General features: G+C 34.6%; 1 protein-coding gene across 1 annotated transcript in view; it reads right to left on the bottom strand.

Annotated features, from left to right (window-relative positions):
- FNDC3A (fibronectin type III domain containing 3A) overlaps nt 1–21,690 on the bottom strand; it is a 170,332-nt gene that overhangs the window by 107,127 nt on the left and 41,515 nt on the right. Inside the window, exon 3 of the mRNA XM_080797998.1 lies at nt 6,370–6,445. Within this exon, the coding sequence (XP_080654124.1) occupies nt 6,370–6,445 (76 nt within the window). The remainder of the gene's footprint in view (nt 1–6,369; nt 6,446–21,690) is intronic.

Genomic DNA, 21,690 nt, shown 5'->3' with positions numbered 1-21,690 from the left:
CTTTTGTGTTTAATATACAAGAGTCTATTTAAAAGGAACTCTGACTAATACACATCTGCACGTTGCTGGTGCAGCCAAATTTCAAACCAAATGTAAAACTTATTATTTATTCCTATTACATTTTATCCTATTGGTTTTGACCTATCATTTCAATATATTCTGATCTCTTGAGCTTGACATTTATTGTTATTAGTTGTTCTTGGTAACTTTCTGACACCTGAAAATCCTATAAACATGCCATTTACTGTGTCAAAGCTATTGATTAGGTTACCTCAGTGGCTCAGTGAATTAAGCATCCATCTTTGGCTCAGGTCATGATCCCGGGGTCTTGGAGTGGAGCCCTGAGTCAGGCTCCCTGCTCGGTGGGGAGTCTGCTTCTTCCTCTCCCTCTGCCCCTCCCCCTGCTCGTTCTCTCTTTCTATAATAAATAAAATCTTAAAAATGGACTTATAAAAAAAGGAAGGAAGGAAGGTAGGTCAGTCAAAGAGAGCCCTAGAGGACAAAGTCCTGGATAATACAACATAAGACAAAGCTTTAGACTGGCAATGGGCCAGTCACCAAATTTCATTTCATCTTAATGACACACAAGATATAAAAGATATATAAAGATATATAAGAAAGTCTGTCAAATAAGTTATAGGAAATAAAGAGTCCCAGCTTACATACTTCTTTTACTGAATACTGAATGAATGAATGGATGAAGAATATAAGGTCTTCATTGTTGTTGAAATGTAACTGTGAAAGCAATGTTGCAAAATATATCATTAAAATGTAAATCTGGGTAATTCATGATCAGCATAATTAGGGGTTATGTGTCTGATGTAGGTCTTGGGTTCTATGATTGCACAGATATAAACTATGTCCAAAAAGGCATAGTATCATAATAATAATCTCTACGATTAATTATGTTCCAAATTCTACATGATGGATACACACACACACACACACACCCCATATTTACAACAAACACGTGTAAGACAGGATGTAAAAATAATCACTAATTGCTTACTATAACCTGACTGATAGAATACATGATAGAGCTGGAACTCAAATCCAAGTACCATGTGCTTAACTACTCTTATATTAGGTTAATAAAATTAAACAATCATCAATATCACTGCTTATCTTCCTAAAATATATAATTTGAAGAGGGTAAGGCATATAAAAACTATTTAGGCATAGCTGGCCTGTATATTCTTTTGGCTTTTTTTGTAACTTCTTTTGCATACAGTAGCATGGAATCACACCAAAGCAGAAGTTCCATAACAGTGCAAAGCCACTAGACATTTAATTAAAAAGTTCTTAATCTCTAGTCCTATTTATTCTTTTTGAGGAGTCATGAAAGAAAAAAAAAAAAGTGAGCCATACCTGTCTTTCAGGAAGGGGTGTTTTTAGAGCAAAGTGCTTGTCAATATATATTCCATTTGCTTGACATGTAGAAAATGGTCAAGAAACATTAGTTTTTTCTCTTCCTCATTCAACATAATTACTCTCTATATGCTGAGTGCTATGCAAGGCACCAGGGCTACAAACATACGTAAAACATAATTTCTGTCCTCATTTATTTCTGTATTGGCATCCAGAAGTAGAAGAGGAGAGAAACTGGGAAAAAAAAAAGGCCTTTTCTACAAACACTTCATAGAATAGATGATGTCTGATGGATAGGTACCAATTTACCACCATTAAAAGCCAGCTCTACAACAGGGATCTTGAAAGTTTACCATATACTCTCTATGAAGTATGCTTCCCAATAAATCAAATTCAGAAACCTTGCCTAATTCTCTATTTTTCATACTTCTCCACAAAACAAAACTAAGAAGAGCAGTCTTTAGCACATATTACAAAGATTTATTAATACTAAACCTGAAAATTTACTCATTCAATACATTTTTACTTTCCTATATACAATTACCAGGCAAGAATGAATTACTTTTCATAATATCTATCATTATACAAAACAATCTGTTGAAATGCTATTAAAGCACTTCATGAAGAAAACATAAAAACATCAAATTGCTAAAACAGTGTCAAAATACCTTTCAAAAGAAAAAAGATTCAAGATCATACTCTGGTTTCAAAAGAAATAATGTATTTGTACTGAAAGCAATCATGGCTTAGGATGGCAAAAATGACATATGGGTCAGAATCATACAGTATAAATAAACCTAACCAATGAGGAGAATGGCAACTGGAAAGTTGTAAAAGGCAGGGAACTACACTTTTAGATATTTAAGAGTGGTGTAGGATCTAAAAGGACATGATATAACATAAAGAGTAAAAGGAAGATAAGACATTAGACCCTGGATAAGACTCAGAAAAAATGGCATGGAACAATAAAAAATGATCAAATCCAATGAACAAAGTATATTCTTTTCATTATACATATGAAACATATTTTGAAAAACAAATATTGAAAAGTCCTGTTTCTGGCTCCTGACCATTTATTTCCTTCTTTTTTCTTTTTTAGGGGTGAAAGGGAGAGAGAGAAGCTCAACACTGCATTTAGAAGAATATTTGTTCCATTTTATTGGAAGGAAGACACTGCCAATCTTCTAATTTTTTTTATTAATTTTTTTATTGTGTTCAGTTAGCCAGCATATAGTACATCGTAAAGACATCGGCAATCATTCCAAACTGTGAACTAGATGTTAACTCTCCAACATAATCTCCTTCGATGGCTCTTCCTCACCTTTGCAATAAAGTTAAAGTTCTTCATATGGCAGTCAAGCCATTTCAAGATCTGTCTACATTTTCAGATTCATCTCCATCTATATACCTTTTATACAACTTTTTAAGAAATTCCGATCTCTTTGCAGTTATTCAAAAAAGTCAAACTATTCTTTCCTTCTGTTGCTTTTGTATATGTTTCCTGTCTAAAATGCTTCCTTGAGATCCTTTTATCATTTGCTATTGTCCTTAAAGCCAGGTCACAAATCAATTTTTCCTTGACAGATTTTCTTCCTGACTATCACTCTGCATCACAGTAATCCTCCTATGCTTCCACAACACCCTGTGCATGTCTCTTATAGTTCTTTTTATACTGTAATACAATTGTTAATTTTCCTCCTTTCTTCCCTTGAAAAGCAGGAATGGTGTCTTAGTTTTCTTTGAATTTCCAACAGCTGGCAGAGTATATACCTCAGGAGACACTTAGTAAATTCAAGGAGAAAAGCATTTAACAATTTGTCTCTCCAGTAAGTATGCTATAGCAGAAAAAGAATTATATTGAGCTCTGCCCATAACTAGCTATAACTCACAAATTATGAACTTCCAATAAAATAAGGGGATTATCTAGATCTCTAAATTTCCCTGTGATTTCTGTTAACCTAGTTTTTGTTTTATAAATTCTTGACAGATAATAAAACTACTTTAAAAAAGAACAGTCTTTAATTCCAATGTTTACTAATTTACACTGGATTTATCTCAGTTTTCAGGTTTTACTACTGAGGTTTTCTTTATCGGTCTAGTGGCTGTGAAGAGAAAAGTTTTCCTAACTTGAGAGCCTTAGAGCCAGGGATCCTATTTTACTTTGAGCTTCACTAGCATATGATTTTCCTCCCTTAAGATTTTCTCTTTGTTATCTGTTGCCTCTGCTTATTTCTCCTTAACTTTTACCTAGTTCTAGAACTAGTTCAGGAAGGTGTCTGCCACAGAATAGAAACTAGTGATAGCAAAGGGGAAGAAAAGAAGAAGATGAGCTCGAGAAGTCATTAGTCTTTTCTCTCCTGTCTTCTCTTGCTTGGAGTGAGGGCACACTGGTCTTAATAAAAACTCTACCCCAGTCCCTTGTTTACTACTACTCCTTACACCTTCATCCTGTCTTTTAATTAAACAAACAAACAAACAAACAAACAAAAACATAAAAAGGAGAGGGCTTTTTACTTTTTTTCAGGTTCCCCTTATCCTATCCTGTGTTTTTAAAAACTCTGCCTAGTAATTTTAAAACGTCTCCACTCTTCTACTCTGTCATTCAGAAAGGAGTCCCCCTTTTCCTACAGAAGCAGAGAAATGTGTCCCTGTCTAAAAATATCTTCACATGGTAATCAGTTCCTACTATTAAGAGACTGTTAGTACTACAGGCACATTATAAATTAAATAGTCTTTTTTTTAATCCTGACTGAAGGGGTAATTACCACATAAAAATCAGATTACTATATTTTATAAGGAAGGAGATTCAAAAATTAGTTACAAATTAACTTTTATTTATTTTTTCAGTGTTCCAAGATTCATTGTTTATGCACCACACCCATGCTCCATGCAATACATGCCCTCCTTAATACCCACCACCAGGCTCACCTAACCCCCTCCCCCTCCCTTCCAAAACCCTGTTTGTTTCTCAGAATCCATAGTCTCTCACAAATTAACTTTTAAAACAGAAGTTATTTAAAATTCAAAGTCTGGTTATCCAACTGCAATTAATGTTTCTTGTATTTTAAGTCACACTATAAGAGTAATGAGGATCCTCATTTGCAGATGTATTTGAGAAGACCAATGTTATACTAGTTAAAATGCTTCCCATCATGAACAATTTTTATTGAAAACAATTTTAAGTAATATATAAATAAACCTAAGATGTGTGCTCTATTAGAAACATACATTCTAAGAGTTATCCAATATAAAAATGGAATTATTTTATAAAAGCCTAATTGACAAGTAAAGACAGGCAAAGTTCACTATATAGCTTATAAATTCTACTACCTGGTTTCTTTTAAGCTCATAATATTTCTGTGTGAAGTTACCTTAATTGATACACAGATTTAAGTTGACTTAGAGAAATTGAAGGCATGTAAGATTTGGATAGCAGGCTAAAAATTTTAATTTTAATTACTGAGCTAATTACTTCTCTGGAAAGAGTAAAGTCTGTTTCTTCTTTGAGAAAAGAGATTAGATTGTGCCAATAAGATGGAGGGGTACCATAAATCTTGGTTTACCTGGGACAATCTTGGCTGATAAGTTGTTTTGGAGTAGTTGCTAGGGTCCTCCTACACTCTCAGAAGTATCAGTTTGGATGAGAAAGCACATGGTCAACCTACTTATCATGCTCCTTTCAAATTAAAGCAACAACTACTAGTTAGGTACCCAATATGTAGAAGGCCAAATACTGAAGGGAATACAAAGAAATATAAGAAATGGTATTTGCCCTCAAAGTGCTTAGGACTTAGTTGGAGAAACTGAATAAACATTTCAAGTTAAACACACAAAATTTAAATGGCTTAAAAGATATAACTGGAACAAATATTAAAAGGAAGTTTGTAGTTACTTGTTAAATGAATGGCACAATAATTAGTTAAGGGTTTCACAAGAAATCAGTCACTTTCTATTAAACAACACCGCAACATCCTTTATACCATTTACTGAATGCCTTGTATGTGCTAGATGTGGTTTAGAGTGCCTTACATGCATATTAGTTAACCCTTACAATCCTAAGAGGTATAATACTATTCATAAGGGAATTTTACTGATGAGAAATGTATCTCATAGAGGTTAAATAGCAGAGTTGGGATTTAAACCCAGGTTCTCTAATACCAAAGTCAGTGACTATCTTTTTACTGCTCTTCTCTTTACATAGGGTGGTGGTTCTCAACTGTGGGTGCTTTTGCCCCCACCACCCCCAGAGACATACGGTAATACCTGGAAACATTTTTGTTCATCATAACTGTCGGGGGGGAGGGATGGCTAGTGACTTTACAAAAATTTTTTTACAGATAAGATCTGAACTCAGTCTTGAAGCATTGGTAGAATTTGGATAGGCTAGGGATGGCGGAGGTAAGGACAGATTACAGATAAGAATAGTACAGAAAGTACAAGACAGATTCAAGAAGATAGTGAATAAGCCAACTTAGCAAGATAAAGGGACACAATATTAAAGGGAAAGTGAAAGCAAGACAAGGAAGATGCAATAATTTTCTTTTTTTTTGTTAAAGATTTTATTTATTTATTTGACAGAGATCACATACAGGTAGGCAGAGAGGCAGGCAGAGAGAAAGAGGGGGAAGCAGGCTCCCTGCTGAGCAGAGAGCCCAATGCGAGGCTGGATCCCTGGAGCATGAAATCATGTCCTGAGCTGAAGGCAGAGGTTTTAACCCACTGAGCCACCCAGGCGCCCCAAGATGCAATAATTTTCTTAAAAGACAGAGGAACCTGAACTGAATTCACTGAAGATTTTTGAGAAGGGGAATGTAAGATTAATCAAGAAACCAGGGAAAAGAGACTAACAAGGATGCTACTAGACTAAGTCATAGGGAATTCAGAGTCTGTGCATTGGTGTGGCAGAGGTAGTGAGAAAGAAAGGAAGAAACTGTAAGTGTATAAACTTTTATGTACCATAAATTTTTGTCATCTCAAAGGATAAGAAATTACCATTCTTACCTGTAATGCACTGAAACTGTCCATCTTCTCTTCTTATTGTAAATGCTTCTCCTGGGTTAACTTGTACCAGAATGACCTTAAAATGAGAGAAAGAAGTATTAAAACAAAACAAAAAAAATAATAGAGCAAACAACAATCAAAATAGGGTACATCAGTGTAACAAAATACTAAATGTTTCTAGAATACATTTGAGCTATTTAACCTTATGAGAACGAGAAGGAAAATGGGATTACACATTTTACACATTTGTTAAAAAAGTTATTACTTCACTTTCCTGGAGGTCAGACTTAAGCAAAAAAAGGAAGGGAATAAAAAAATACAGTGGCACACTTTTCTTGGAAAGTTAATAAACTTCACTCTGAAACAAAGATAGAGTCAAACAATATTTGGCAGATTTATGCTTAGTTCATTTGTTGCTAAGTATTTCATTTTTTTTAAGATTAAGTATAAATTGATAAGGAGAGCTTGAGAGGAGCATACCTGAATTAGTAGGACATCTTAAATTATATCTGGGAATATGTTAAATTAATCCCACCCTTTTAAGTAGTATACATTATATAGATTATACATTCTAATTTTATGACAGCTAAAAAAAACAGAAAAATGGAAAAAAATCCGAAGTCCTTGGGGTGCCTGGATGGCTCAGTGGGTTAAAGCCTCTGCCTTCAGCTCGGGTCATGATCCAGGGTCCTGGGATTGAGCCCCGCATCGGGCGCTCTGCTTGGCGGGGGGAGCCTGCTTCCTCCTCTCTTTCTGCCTGCCTCTCTGCCTACTTGTGATCTCTGTCAAATGAATAAATAAAATCTTAAAAAAAAAAAAGCTGTATTAACCTATTAAAAAAAAAATCCGAAGTCCTTCTATCCTATAATAAACTCTGTTAATATTTTAATAAATTTCTTAGTCTTGTTCCCTATGTATAGGCTTAATTTTGCCCCTTAAAAAAAAAAATATATATATATATATATATATATATATATATATCTGCCTGCTTCTCTGCCTACTTGTGAACCTCTGTCTGTTAAATAGATAAATAAAATCTTTAAAAAATATATATACATATATATATATTTATATATATATATATATATATTCTCCAGTTTGGTATCTTTTGAAGTTTAATATCTTTAAAAAGACTTTTCCATGCTACTAATCACTCAAAGTACTTCAGCAAATGACCATACCATAAACTACTTAACCATTCTCTTAATATAAGGAATTTAGGTAGCTTTCAATTTTTCCATTACTATAAATATCAACACAGAAGGGAACAATTTCTATGTAGTTTCTCCTCTTTAATCCATTACCAGTTAATTTTTTTGAGTGGTGTTTAAGTGGTGGGGGCCTAATTTCATTCTTTTACATGTAAATATCCAATTTTCCCAGCACCATTTATTGAAGAGACTGTCTTTTTGCATTGAGTGTTCTTGTCTCCCTTGTCAAATGTTAGCTGACCATACATGCATTGGTTTGTTTCTGGGCTCTCAATTCTCTTCCATTGGTCTAAGTCTCTGTGTTTGTGCAGAACCATACTGTTTTGATTATTATAGCTTTATAATACAGCTTGAAATCAGGAAGTGGTGATGCCTCCCACTTTTATTCTTTTTCAGGATTGCTTTGGATATTTGGGGTTCTTCTGCGGTTCCATATACACTTCTGGAGTTTTTCTACTTCTGTAAAAAATGCCATAGGAATTTTAATAGAGATTGCACTGAATCTTAGTATGGCTTTAGGTAGTATGGATATGTTAATAACATTAATTCTTCCAATCCATGAACATGGGATACCTTTCCATTTATTTGTGTCATCTTATATTTCTTTCATCAATGTTTTATAGTTTTTAGGGTAGAAATCTTTCACCTCCTTGGCTAATATTTCAGGCAAAAATTGAAAGACCCTCACTTCAAGGGAAATAGGTAAGAAGTAGGGGTAATGGAAAACACAAAATAAATTGTTAGAAATAATCCAAATATATTAATAAAATAAATATAAATGGACTAAGCTTGCCTATTAAAAAGAGAGCAAATAAAATTAGATTTTAAAATGTTACCGAGAGGGGCACCTGGGAGGCTCAGTCATTAAGCATCTTCAGCTCAGGTCATGATCCCAGGGCCCTGGGCCATGATCCCAGCCTGCCTCGGGCTCTCCGCTCAGTGGGAAGCCTGCTTCCCTCTCCCACTCCCCCTGCCTGTGTTCCCTCTCTACTGTGTCTCTCTCTGTCAAATAAATAAATAAAATCTAAAAAAAAAAGTTACTGAGAGGGATGCCTGGGTGGCTAAGGTTGTGATTGTGGGGTTCTGGGTTCAAGCCCCAGGTCCAGCTACCCACTTAGTGGGGAGTATGCTTCTTCCTCTCCCTCTGTCCCTCCCCCACTCCTGTTCATGGTCTCTCTCTCTGTCTCTCTCTCAAATGAACAAATAACATCTTTTAAAAAAAAAAAAGTTACAGAGAGAAAATGCCAAACCCATTATTTTGATGGTCTATTTCTCAGTGATTAACATAACAAGTAGACAAAAATCATCAAGGATATGGATGATCTTAACACCACCACCAATAATCTTGGTTTAATGGCCATGTAAAGAATATTGCACCTAGTAATTAGAAAATATACATACTGTTTTGAAGCACATATGGAATTGACATGAAAATGAAAAGAATGGACTATTATTGAGAACATCATAAATCAAGTCCTACAAATTTCAGTTAAATGAGAATCAGTAATATAAAAATATATTTGCAAATTTTAAAGAGCTTCAGTAATTTGTGGGTTAGGGAATCATAACAAAAAAACCAGAAAATAGCAGTGAAGTATAACCAAAACATTGTACGTTAAAACTCTGGAATATAGGCAAAATTGTATTGACCAAAAAACACAGACCTTTAAATACTTACAACAGAAAAGAATGAAAATTAGTATGTGTCCAAGTAAGTGTGAAAAGGCAGGGTTAACTCAAAGAAAATTAAAAAAACAAAAAAGGAAACAAAAGTAAGAACAGAAATAATGAATCATAATACAAGAAATGCTGGAGGATGAACAAATAGTTTTAACAGAAATCACAGCGAAGGATAACCAAGAGAAAAAAATTCAAGAGAAAAAAGTAGTCAGTAACCTTTTCCGGCCAGGTAATTTTTTTCCCCCAAGAAGATTCTTGAACCTTGGGAGATTTTATGCAGGTAGATGGCTTTAAAATGCATTTTATAAAATCTAGGAAACTTATCTCTCTACATTGGTTTTATTTAGGGGACTAGCTCCTTATTATTCAATTATCTCAAATGTCATCTTTTCAGAGAAACCTTCCCTGACCAATTCTAGGGTATGTTCACATACTTTCTACCATATCAATCTATTTTATTTTTTTACCTAGCGCTTGTCACTATTTGAAATTATTTTGTGTAGTTATTTGGTTAGTGTTTTACTGAGCAGTTTCTATTCCACTAGAACAAAAGCCCCCTGAAAACCAATATCTTGTCTTACAAAATGCTATACCCTAGAGCTTGGCTCATAATAGGTTTTCAATAAACTTCCATTAAATGAATTAAACAGATAAACAGTGAGCACTGGGAGTTCATTCATTCATTTCACAAATATTTGTTGAGGTCTTATTACAGGTGAGGCTCTGCTCTAGGTAATGGGTATAGAGTAGTAAACAAAATGGACAAAAATATCTGCCTTCATGTGCAGAGCAAGAAAGTTAGAGGATTCAAGTTATGCCACTGAGTAACACCAATTAAGAAAATTATTTTTTTAATCTTTATTTATTTTATTCATTTGATGAACAGAGTTTACAAGTAGGAAGAGAGGCAGGCCAAGAGAGAGAGGAGGAAGCAGGCTCCCCGCTGAGCAAAGAGCTCAATGCAGGGCTTGATCCCAGGATCCTAGGATCATGACCTGAACTGAAGGCAGAGGCTTTAACCCACTGAGCCACCCAGGCGCCCCAAGAAAATTATTTTTAAGTCTTAAAAAAAAAAGCGGGGTGACTAGGAGAAATTCACATGCACACACCTTTGAAGATCACTTTACTGTTGCCAACATCACACATAGAACCGGAGCTACTCTGTAATAAAGGTGCATGCCTGAATTCTAAGCACACTCATAGGTTTCAGGCACCTAATCAAGATTTGTCCAGCTTCAAAATGTAGAATTTACATATCTTCAAACTATGTGGATTCCTACATCATTTTATATTCATCTGCACAAACACAGTGTAAATTTTCCATAATCTTATTACAGACAATAGTACAATAAGGAGAAGAACTATGAATGACAGCTATTCCAACTGAGATAAAATATAGCCACACACAAAACTGCATAATCATAACAGCACAGCTTCTTAACACAGATCATGTAACTAGTGACCACAGAAATCTTACAAAGTAACTCTCAGAAGTGTGACAGGTGAGGAAACCCGGTAAATTATCCATCATTTTGTGATTCGTATCATTGATGGCTCAATTTGCAAAGGGATATGTTCGAGGCTAAATGTTATAAATGCAGTATCATAAAATGATTACCTAATACTTTATTGGATTTTAACAATGAAATTCTTCAAGATCTTTAAATTTCACAGAAAAAAATGATTTATACTCTTAGGTTTATACTTATCTCAAATGCACTGCCAGTCCGTCGATCCCTAACCCCTTTAAGAATTCAGAGTTTAGTCCTGACAGGTTCATTATACTCTTTGTAAAATACACTCAAACATGTTTCTCTTCTCTAATCAGTTTCTCTCACCTCTTATTATATCCTTAATAATAGATCTGATGTCATGTTCAAGACTCTACTGATACAATATGTCAGCCAGCCAGTTTTCCTTTACCATCCTTTAGTGCAAATGCTGGGAACTTCTAACACCTGGTTTGAGTTAACAGTGTCAACAGTGTCTGAATGGATAGTTGATAAAAGCAATTATCTGAACATCCACCAAAGGTCAATTTCCAGTACTGTGAATGGAGACATGTACAGTAGTGACCATTTTAAGAATATTCTCAACTTAAACATTCAGTACTACTAATATTTACATGGCTTCTTAAATAAGAAACATGCTTGAAACATGTTTTGGCTGAGATACCTAACCTAAAGGGCAGATTTATTGATAAAAGACTGGAGATAATGTCATATACCATGTGTATTTTATTTTTATTTTTTAAGACTTTTTAAATTTATTTATTTGACAGACAGAGATCACAAGTAGGCAAAGAGGCAGGCAGGGAGAGAGGAGGAAGCAGGCTCCCTGCTGAGCAGAGAGCCCGATGCGGGGCTTGATCCCAAGACCCTGGGATCATGACCTGAGCCAAAGGCAGAGGCTTTAACCCACTGAGCCACCCAGGCGCCCCACACCATGTGTATTTTAAAATTATCTCATAAGTAAGCTATGATGATACATGGGATTATTTCTACAAAAATGTTACATTAAAACATAACAAAAAAGATATGGAAATGTCATTGATTAAAGGTCTAAATATGCTTAGTATATTCATTAATGAAGACCATAAAAATCTATAAGAACATAATAAAAATTTCATGTTCCCTAAATTCCTTGATAATAAAAAAGAGAGAATGTTTTGGGGAAGAAGTTATAGAAGAGCAGTAAAATTATAAAGGATCCAATATAAAATTATTTACTTAGGGAAGGAAATACATTTCAAAAAAAGTAGAATAGCAGAAAAGACATCTCTGGCGTGAAAAAAGAAAGAGAAGGATGAAGGGTCACAGACACTAGAGAGTTGCAAGTCTGATATGAACACCTCTAAAAAAACAGCACACAGCTCAGGAAAAGTTGGAACTGGAGACCCAAGATATCATTTAGTCCAATCCAGGTTTATTTTTATAAAAAGTAAGAAGTGATTATTAATATTATTGAAAAAGTTACTTCATTTTACAAAAACATTCAACCAACTGTACAGTAAACTCCCAGTGTATTTATTCAATTTCTATCAATTAAACACTTACAGTGAGGCAAATTCAAATGAGCAGTTATAAAAAATGTAGCACTTGGGTACCACCTTGGGATCTGAAGTAATGAATAAAAGTGCAAAAATTCATTTATTTATGCTTTGATTATACAAATAAACTTAATTTAAATATCAGGAATAAACACTAATAACATCTGCATATATTCTAAAAGAAACAATAATAAATGAGTGATATTTTATTTATTTATTTTTAAAGACTTATTTTTTGAGAGAGAGCAAGTGGGTGCAGGGTAGGAGCAGAGGAAGAGGGAGAGAATCAAGCAGACTCCCCACTAAGCCTGGAGCTTGATGCGGGGGTTTGATCTTGCCACCCTGAGATCATGACCTAAGCCAAAATAAAAAGTCAGCCACTTAACCCACTGAGCCACCAGGCACCCTTAGCGCTATTTTAAAAGTTAAAACAACTAGGTATAAATTATATTTTACTATACATTTTTTAAAAGATTTTATTTATTTGACAGAGAGAGACAGAGAGAGAGAGGGAACACAAGCAGAGAGAGAGCGAGAAGCAGGCTTTCTGCCGAGCACAGAGCCGGATGTGGGGCTCGATCACAGGACCCTGGAACTATGACCTGAGCTAAAGGCAAACGTCTAACGACTGAGCCACCCGGGTGCCCCTATATTTTACTATCTTAATTTTCAACTGTTACTAATCATTTCATTGCTTAATATAACTTTGAAAACATTCTTTTGCATTTCAAAGACATGTATACATAACTCCATCATCATCTGTTTCAATTTTACCTAACTGCTATCAGTTTAAGTTCTTTACATGTAAAATGAGAATAGGAAAAATAGCAATCTTACACCTGCTCCACAGCACAAGTAAAGTGTATTAGATGAAATGATGTGCACTAGATGAAAGACAACTCACCATCATCCTGGGAACTTTTCAAAATACTGTATAGATAGGTCTGTCTGCAGAGGGTGAGGAATCTGGGATTTCCATCAGGAAAACCATGCTATTATTTATTTTCCAGAAAGTATCACTACTTTAAAACCTAAAGGATTCAGTAAAAAATACAAGGTTGGTTGGCTCTGGCAGTAGAGCATGCAACTCTTGATCTCAGGGTCATGAGTTCAAAACACATGTTAGCTGTAGAGCTAACATAAAAAAAAATAAAATAAGTAAGGTTGGTGGTAATATTCTGTAATCGCTAAAGGAAATAAAGGGAAAACACCCAAGGCGTTATACGTGATTTGTTCTGTGAAGTTAACATTTAACTTTCTGAATTTAAGAAGTACTTTTAAAGTTTGTTTCTCTAAAACTCTAGCAGTTTAAATTGTTTATTTTGAAAAATATATATATATACCCAGGGCACCTAGGTGGCTCAGATGGTTAAGCGTCTGCCTTGGCTCAGGTCATGACCCTGGGGCCCTGGGATCAGGTCCTGCGTCTGGCTCCCTGTTTGGGGGGGGCCTGCTTCTCCTTCTGCCTCTGACTTCCTCTCTCTGTCTCTCATGAATAAATAAATAAAACCTTAAAAAAATATATATCTCTCCAATATAAAATGTTTAAGGATGTATTTAATTTCTAAAAATGTTCACCTATATTTTCATAAGAAATAATCAACAAAACCAAATATAATCACTGAAAAAAAATAAAGAGAAAAATGTTTATGTATGGAATCAATCTTGCAGATGTAGTTTAATCTTCAACTCTCCACTCCAAAGGACACCCAACTTGCAATCTTCATTGTACAAGTCAGGTCTGAGAATGACATACCTCATATTTCTATTTCTGAAACCCAGTAGAGGGTTTAGAAGGCAGAGCAAAAAAATCAACCCAAAAGTCAAAAACATGTATTCACACTTTCCAATATTTATGAATGTATAATCTTGGCTATCATCTTAGTTTGCCATAACAAAGGGGGGTGATGGGCAGAGGGGTGATGCTTAAACCAAGATTTGTTCTTTCATAGTTCTAGAGGCTAGAAGTTCAAGATCAAGGTGTTGACAGGGTTGGTTTCTTCTGAAGCCTCTCTCCTTGGCTTGCAGATGGCTACATTCTTCCTGTGTTTTCACACTGTCTCCCCTCTAGGTGTTATTTGTCTTAATATCCTCTTATTAGAAGAATACTGACAAAAGGGAGAATTCTACTGCATGAAGGCCTGTCCTAATAGTCTCATTTTAGCTTAATTACCTCTTTAAAGATGCTATTTCCAAATACAGTAATATCCTAAAGTACTGGGGGTTAGAACATATGAATTTTGGGGTGGACTGAGGAAAACACAATTCAGCACAAAACAGCAACCCTCAGATTACAGAGAGTACAGGAGCAAAATTCTCTGTAATGCCTAAACCTTTCCCTGTTTTTTTTTTTTTTTTAAACCAACTGCTTCTTCATGCTTACTCGAGGGTGCCAATTTAATGAGGTTGAGAGTAATAATAAAAGGGAAAATCTTTTGGGCTTTGTACCCTTGAATAATAGTTAAGATACCTTAGCAATGTAATTTCTCAATCCATGACTGTAGGCTTTCAAGTAACTCAATACTAATGGGGTTGTTTTGATGACTAAGTGAATGAACATATGTCAAGTGTTTAAGACAGTTAATGGCATACAGTAAGCACTATCTGTACATGTTAGTTATTGTTATTGTAGGCACCGTGTACGTAGCTCTTAGTATTATTATTAATAGTATAAATCTGTCACTTTAAAGATATGCCCCCAGCCTAGAAGTTGATCAATTTACACATAAGTGAGATAATATACCCAGAACACAATGTTTAAGAGATCTCTCCTGAACTGGTCTGGGACCTGCCTACCTCTCCATATTTTCTCATAATGACCCTTTAGCCTACTCTACTCCTCTCAATACAGTGTTCCATGGTCAAGAGTTTCCTTCTCATTTCCTGGTTCATGACTTACTATTCTCTAGCATGGTATTGGATTCAGACTTGACTTCTGCTAACTAACATTTTCCTTTGCTGAACCTCTGTACTTGAGGACTTCGGTCTATAAACAAAAAACTTCTACTTATTCCTTCAAGATGCTGAACCCTAAAGCAGAGTTAAATTATTCCTGTAATAAAATCCACAGCAATTGGGACATCCTCCCAGTATAATGCTTAGCACATAACTGTATTGGTTGTTTACATGTTGTCACTTCCACTACATAAGCCCTTCATAAGACTTCCAACATTTATATAGTTACAGAGTCTACATAAGTTTAACAAATATTTGCTGAATTAACTACTGTCCATCTCTAAATAACTCCTAAATCTTTTCCTCTGGCCTTGAGACCAGGGCTAGCTGATAACTTTCTGTAATGACAGAAATGTTTTATACGTGATCTGGTAGGATAGCCTCTAGCTACATATGGACTCTGTGTGTATGTAAGTGGTACTGCGCATTTAAATTGTGACCAGAGAAAATGACAGACTGAATTTGTAATCTTATTTACTTTTAATTAGTTTAATTAATTTAAATTAGTGATTAATGGCTATCATGTCAGACAGTACCATGCTAGATTTGCCAAGCTCCAAAATTACTTTTCAGACTACTTTCTGGATTTATTTGCCTTGATAAATTGCAGGCACCTCAATCTTATTAGAATGCATTATCTGATCAGCTAAATATATTATCAATTCACAAAAATGTCTGATTTACTTACACATCAAAGTGATATTAAAATGACTTGATTATAAGAACTTCAAATCAAGCTATCTACATTTCACTAGATCCTGTCAATCTGTAGATACATTGGCTGATGTAACATATTTCAGCAAGAGTCTAAATAGAGCCTAATGTTTGGAAACAAAAGGACAATTATCAAATTACTGAATGTGAGTTTAGTTTTTAGTCTTCTGAAGAATAATAACTTGCAAACTTAATTAAGAATATATGCTTGACACCACCATATAGACAACTGAGATCTGTCAAACATCCACCCACTTAATTAATTTAATTCAAATAATTAATGAGCAACTAGTATATGTTAGTTTGTGGAGTTGGGGAGACAAGGATGAATCCGTAAGCAAGACAGTACAGCAATTATAGTGCTAAGGTAGAACAGTACAGGGAATAATATGTGATAATTAGAAAACACTTAAAATTTTTTTTGTTTAGGCTCATTTGTCTTCATAATTGCTTTTTCGAAATAAAAGTACTGTAACAGAAAACAAATGTGGATTTACCATCAAGCAATACATTCAAATCCTACTTTATGACTTAATAAATGTGTGGGTTTTTAGACAAATTATTTAAACTCTGTGAACCTTAGTGCCTTCTTTTCTAAAATGCAGTGCTTTTGAAAGATTAAGAGAAACACTTAATGTAAAACTCTCAGCACAGTGCCTGACACACAGCAGACCCTTAAAAACAAGTATTTCCTTCAAATCCAGTACAAAGAGAATTCTAACTAATCATTTAGACTATATGGAATACTTCATTTCCTGACAATGGTTAAAAAAAAATCAGGTTACGTCCCATATATAAAAATATACAGGGGCGCCTGGGTGTCTCAGTTGTGAAGCGTCTGGCTTCAGCTCAGGTCATGATCTCAGAGTCCTGGGATTGAGCCCCCTATCAGGTTCCTTGCTCAGCGGGAAGTCTGCTTCTTCCTCTCCCTCTCCCCAACTTGTGTTCCCTCTCTCGCTCTGTCAAATAAATAAATAAAATCTTTAAAATATATATATATATGTATGCACATATGTGTATTTACATGTGTGTGTGCATACACACACATACACATCTCCATGTGTACACATGCAACTAATGATTTGTATCTTCCCCTACTTCAGAATGGCTTGTAAGAAGATATGTCTTTTATTTTCTTATTAATCCTAGTACAAAGGATCATACTTGCACAAGTATGCCGTGTATCCCACTGAATGTGTATGTGAAGGTTGGCAACAATTAAATCTTTAGCTTCTAAAGCCAGTTTTACTAAAAGGTCGTATTATAAATTCTTCCCATATTAAATAAAATTATTCTGAAGAAAGAGTATATGAACTTACTAGTATTAGACTATCACTGCCAATTCAAATATTCAGATGTTGTTTGGGTTTGCATGTCCATTATTTTTAATCATTCTCCTATTCTTTAAAAACTGGCATTCAAAGTAAGTCCAAGGTAGTATAACAAGAGTTATTGAATCACTATGTTGGTACACTTGAAACTAAAGCAACAGTGAGTGCCAATTACACTATTAAAAAAAAGAAAATACAAAGTAAATCCACGGTATCACGATTGCCCAAGGGGGATAATTAAACATCATTAGCTAAAAGTTGTGTTGTACTTTGTTAACAAAAGCATTTTCACACTTAACACTTATTTTATTCATCTTAGGACTGAGTTTAAAATATGAATAAATTATTCAAACTGGTAATACTTGAACAATAACATATATTCCTTTAACATACATACTCTCAGTGTGAACTGCCTACATCTGAAAATGAACTACTTTTCAAAATAAAGTCTAAAGAGTAAAAGTTTACCTTAAGTGCTGATAGTCTCCTCACAAAATACATTTCCTTAAATAAATCACATTAATAATCTGAAATCAATCCACTGTGTCCATTAAAACTCAAACACTCAAGTTTTTATATTGAGATTTAGAATTAAAATGATGAAAAATGATTGATTATTGTGGTTTTATAGCAAGTTTTAAATTAGAAAATGCTGAGTCCTGCAACTTTGTTCTTCTTTTTAAAATCTGTTCAGATATTCTGGGTCCTTTGCATTTCCATATGAATTTCTGAGGTACTTTTCCATTTCTACAAGTACTCAGCTGGGATTTTGCTACGTAATGTGTTGAATCTGGACAATGTAGATAGTGCTGCCATCTTAACCATATTAACTGGCATCTTAACAATCTTAACAATATTCTATGATCATGAGATTTCTTTCCATTTAAGTCTTCCTTTCAATGGTGCTTTGCAATTTTCAGTGTACAAGTCTTATATACCTTCTGTTAAATGTCTTCCTACATATTTTATTCTTTTTGATACTTTTATAAATGGAAATGTTTTCTTAATTTCATTTTCATATTGGTCATTGCTAGTTTAGAAATATAAGTTTTTCTACAATGAGTTGTATCCTACAACCTTGCTGAACTCATTAATTCTAGTAATTTTTAAGCAGATTTTAGGATTTTCTTTTATAAGATCATGTCACTTGAGAATAAAGAAAGTTTTATTCTTTTCTAATCTGGATGCCTTTAATTCCTTTGCTTGCTTATTTGTCTTAGCTGGAATTTACAGCAAAATGTTGAAAAGAAGTAGTAAGAGCAGGACATCCATGTCTTATTCTCAATCTGCAGGAAAAGCATTCAGTTTTTCACCATTAAATATGTTAGCTGTTGTTTGTTTTTTTTTTTCTTAATAGATGCCCTTTATGAGACTGAGGAAATTCCTTTCTGTTTCTAGTTTACTGATAATTTTTATTTTTATAAAAGGGTTTGAATTTTGTCAAATTCTTCTTCTGAGTCTATCAAATAGATGACCATGTAGTTTTTGCCCCTTTTCTATTACTGATGACTGACCACTTTATGTACGTCGAGCCCATTTTGCACTCCTGGAATAAAACCCACTTCACTGTGGTATCTAATCCATTCTATACCTTGCTGGGTTTAGGTTGCTAGTACCTTGAAGATCTTGTGTCTATACTCATAAGGAATACTGATCTGTAGTTTTCTTAGGTCTCCGTCTGGTTTAGTTTGGTACTAATTCTCCTTTAAATCTTTAGTGGTACTCATCAGTGAGGCATCTGGGTCTGGGCCTTCCTTTGCAGAAATTTTTCTGGTTATCAATTCAATCTCTTTACTTGCTATAGCTCTATTCAGATTTTTAGTATTTTTCTTAAGTCAATCTGGTAGTTGTGTCTTTCTAGGCATCTGTCTAGTTCAGATAGGTTACCTATTTGTTTGCATATAATTGGTCACAGTATTCCCTAATAATCCTTTTTGTATCTATAAGATTTGTAGTTATATCTCTTTTTATTCTTCTTTTTTAATTTTATGGAAATTTAAAAAATTTTATTATTAACATATAATGTATTATTTGTTTCAGGGGTACAGGTCTGTGATTCATCAGTCTTAGACAATACACAGCGCTCACCACAACACATATGCTCCCAATGTCCATCACCCAGCCACTTGCCTCCCTCCCCTCTCCACTCCCAACCACCCTCAGTTTGTTTTCTGAGATTAATAGTCTTTTATGGCTTGTCTCCCTCTCTGGTTTCTTCTTGTTTCATTTTTCCTCTTTTCCCCTATGATCCTCTGCCTTGTTTCTCAAATTCCACTTATCAGTGAGATCATATAATTATCTTTCTATAACTGACCATTTCGCTTAGCATAATATCCTCTAGTTCCATCTGCGTTATTGCAAATGGTAAGATGTCATTTTCTTGATGGCTGTATAATATTCCACTGTCTGTGTACGTACACACACACACACACACACACACACCCACCCCACATCTTCTTTATCCATTCTTCTGTCAATGGACATCTGGGTTCTTTCCATAGTTTCACTATTGTGGACATTGCTGCTATAAACATTGGGGTGCAACTGCCCCTTTGGATGACTACATTTGTATCTTTGGGGTAAATACCCAGTAGTGCAATTAAGGAGCTTACAATTGCACCAAAAACCATAAGATACGTACAAATAAATCTAACCAAAGAGGCAAAGGAACTGTATATAGAATAATCATGAAAGAAATTGAGGAATACACAAAGAAATGGTAAAACATTCCATGCTTATGGATTGGAAGAAAAATATTGTTAAAATGTCTATGCTACCTAGAGCAATCTACATAATCCATAACAAGATAGCATCAACTTTTTTTCACAGAGCTGGAACAAATAATCCCAAAATTTGTATGGAACCAGAAAAGACCCTGAATAGCCAGAGGAATGTTAAAAACAAAAACCAAAGCTGGTGGCATCACAATTCTGGACTTCAAGCTCTATTACAAAGCCATAATCATCAAGACAGTATGGTACTGGCACAAAAACAGACACACAGATTAATGGAATGGAATACAGAACTCAGAAATGGACCCTCAACTCTATGGTCAACTAATCTTCAACAAAGCAGGAAAGAATATCCAACAGAAAAAAGAGTCTCTTCAACAAATGGTGTTGAGAAAACTGGACAGCCACATGCATAAAAATGAAACTGGACCATTTCCTTACACCACACACAAAAACAGACTCCAAATGGATGAAAGACCTCAATGTGAGAAAGGAATCCATCAAAGCACCTCTTTAACCTCAGCCTCAACTTCTTCCTGGACACATCACCAAAGGAAAGGGAAGCAAGAGCAAAAATGAACTATTGGGACTTCATCAAGATCAAAAGCTTTTGCACAGCAAAAGAAACAATCAACAAAACCAAAAGACAACAGACAGAATGGGAGAAGATATTTGCAAATGACACATTAAGTAAAGGGCTAGTATCCAAAATCTATAAAGAACTTAACAAACTCAACACCCAAGGAACAAATAATCCAATCAAGAAATGGGCAGAGGGCATGAACAGACATTTCTGCAAAGAAGATATCCAAATGGCCAACAGACACATGAAAAAGTGCTCAACATCACTCGGCATCAGGGAAATACAAATCAAAACCACAATGAGATACCACCTTCACACCAGTCAAAATGGCTAAAATTAACAAGTCAGGAAATTATAGATATTGGCAAGGATACGGAGAAAGGGGAAGCCTCCTACACTGTTGGTGGGAATGCAAGCTAGTGCAGCCACTCTGGAAACAGTATGGAGGTTCCTCAAAAAGTTGAAAATAGAGCTACCCTACAACCCAGCAATTGCACTACTGGGTATATACTCCAAAGCCACAAATGTAGTAATCTGCTTTCATTCTTGATTTTAGTAAAGTGAGTCTTTTCTTCTTTCCAGTCTGTCTAAAGGGCTGGCAATTTTGTGATCTTCTCAAGAATTAACTTTTGGTTTTGTTGATTTTTCTCTATTTTTCTAGTCTCTATCTCATTTCTAGTCTCTATCTCATTTATTCCTCCTTCAATCTTTACTTCTTTTTGCTTGCTTTGGGTGTAGTTTGCTTTTTTTTCTAGTTTCTTAAGGTTGGGTTATTGATTTGAAATCTTTCTTTTTTGTTAACACGGGCTTTCAAACCCATAAATTTCCATCTTAATACTGCTTTAGCTATAGCCATAAATTTTGGTAGGTTGCTCTTTTGTTTTCATTCATCCCAAAGTATTTTCTAATTTTCCTTGCGATTTCTTTTGTAAGTTATTTAGGAATGTACTGTTTAATTTCCATTTATTTGTTAATTTCCCCAATTCTATTCTGTTATTGATTTCTAATTTTATTCCATTTTCCTTAGAGAATATACTTTGTATTATTTAAGATTTACTGATACTTG

This window comes from Martes martes, assembly GCF_963455335.1.
Source record: "Martes martes genome assembly, chromosome: 3".
Classification (NCBI taxonomy): Eukaryota; Metazoa; Chordata; class Mammalia; order Carnivora; family Mustelidae; genus Martes; species Martes martes.
This window is presented reverse-complemented; position numbering and strand designations above follow the sequence as displayed.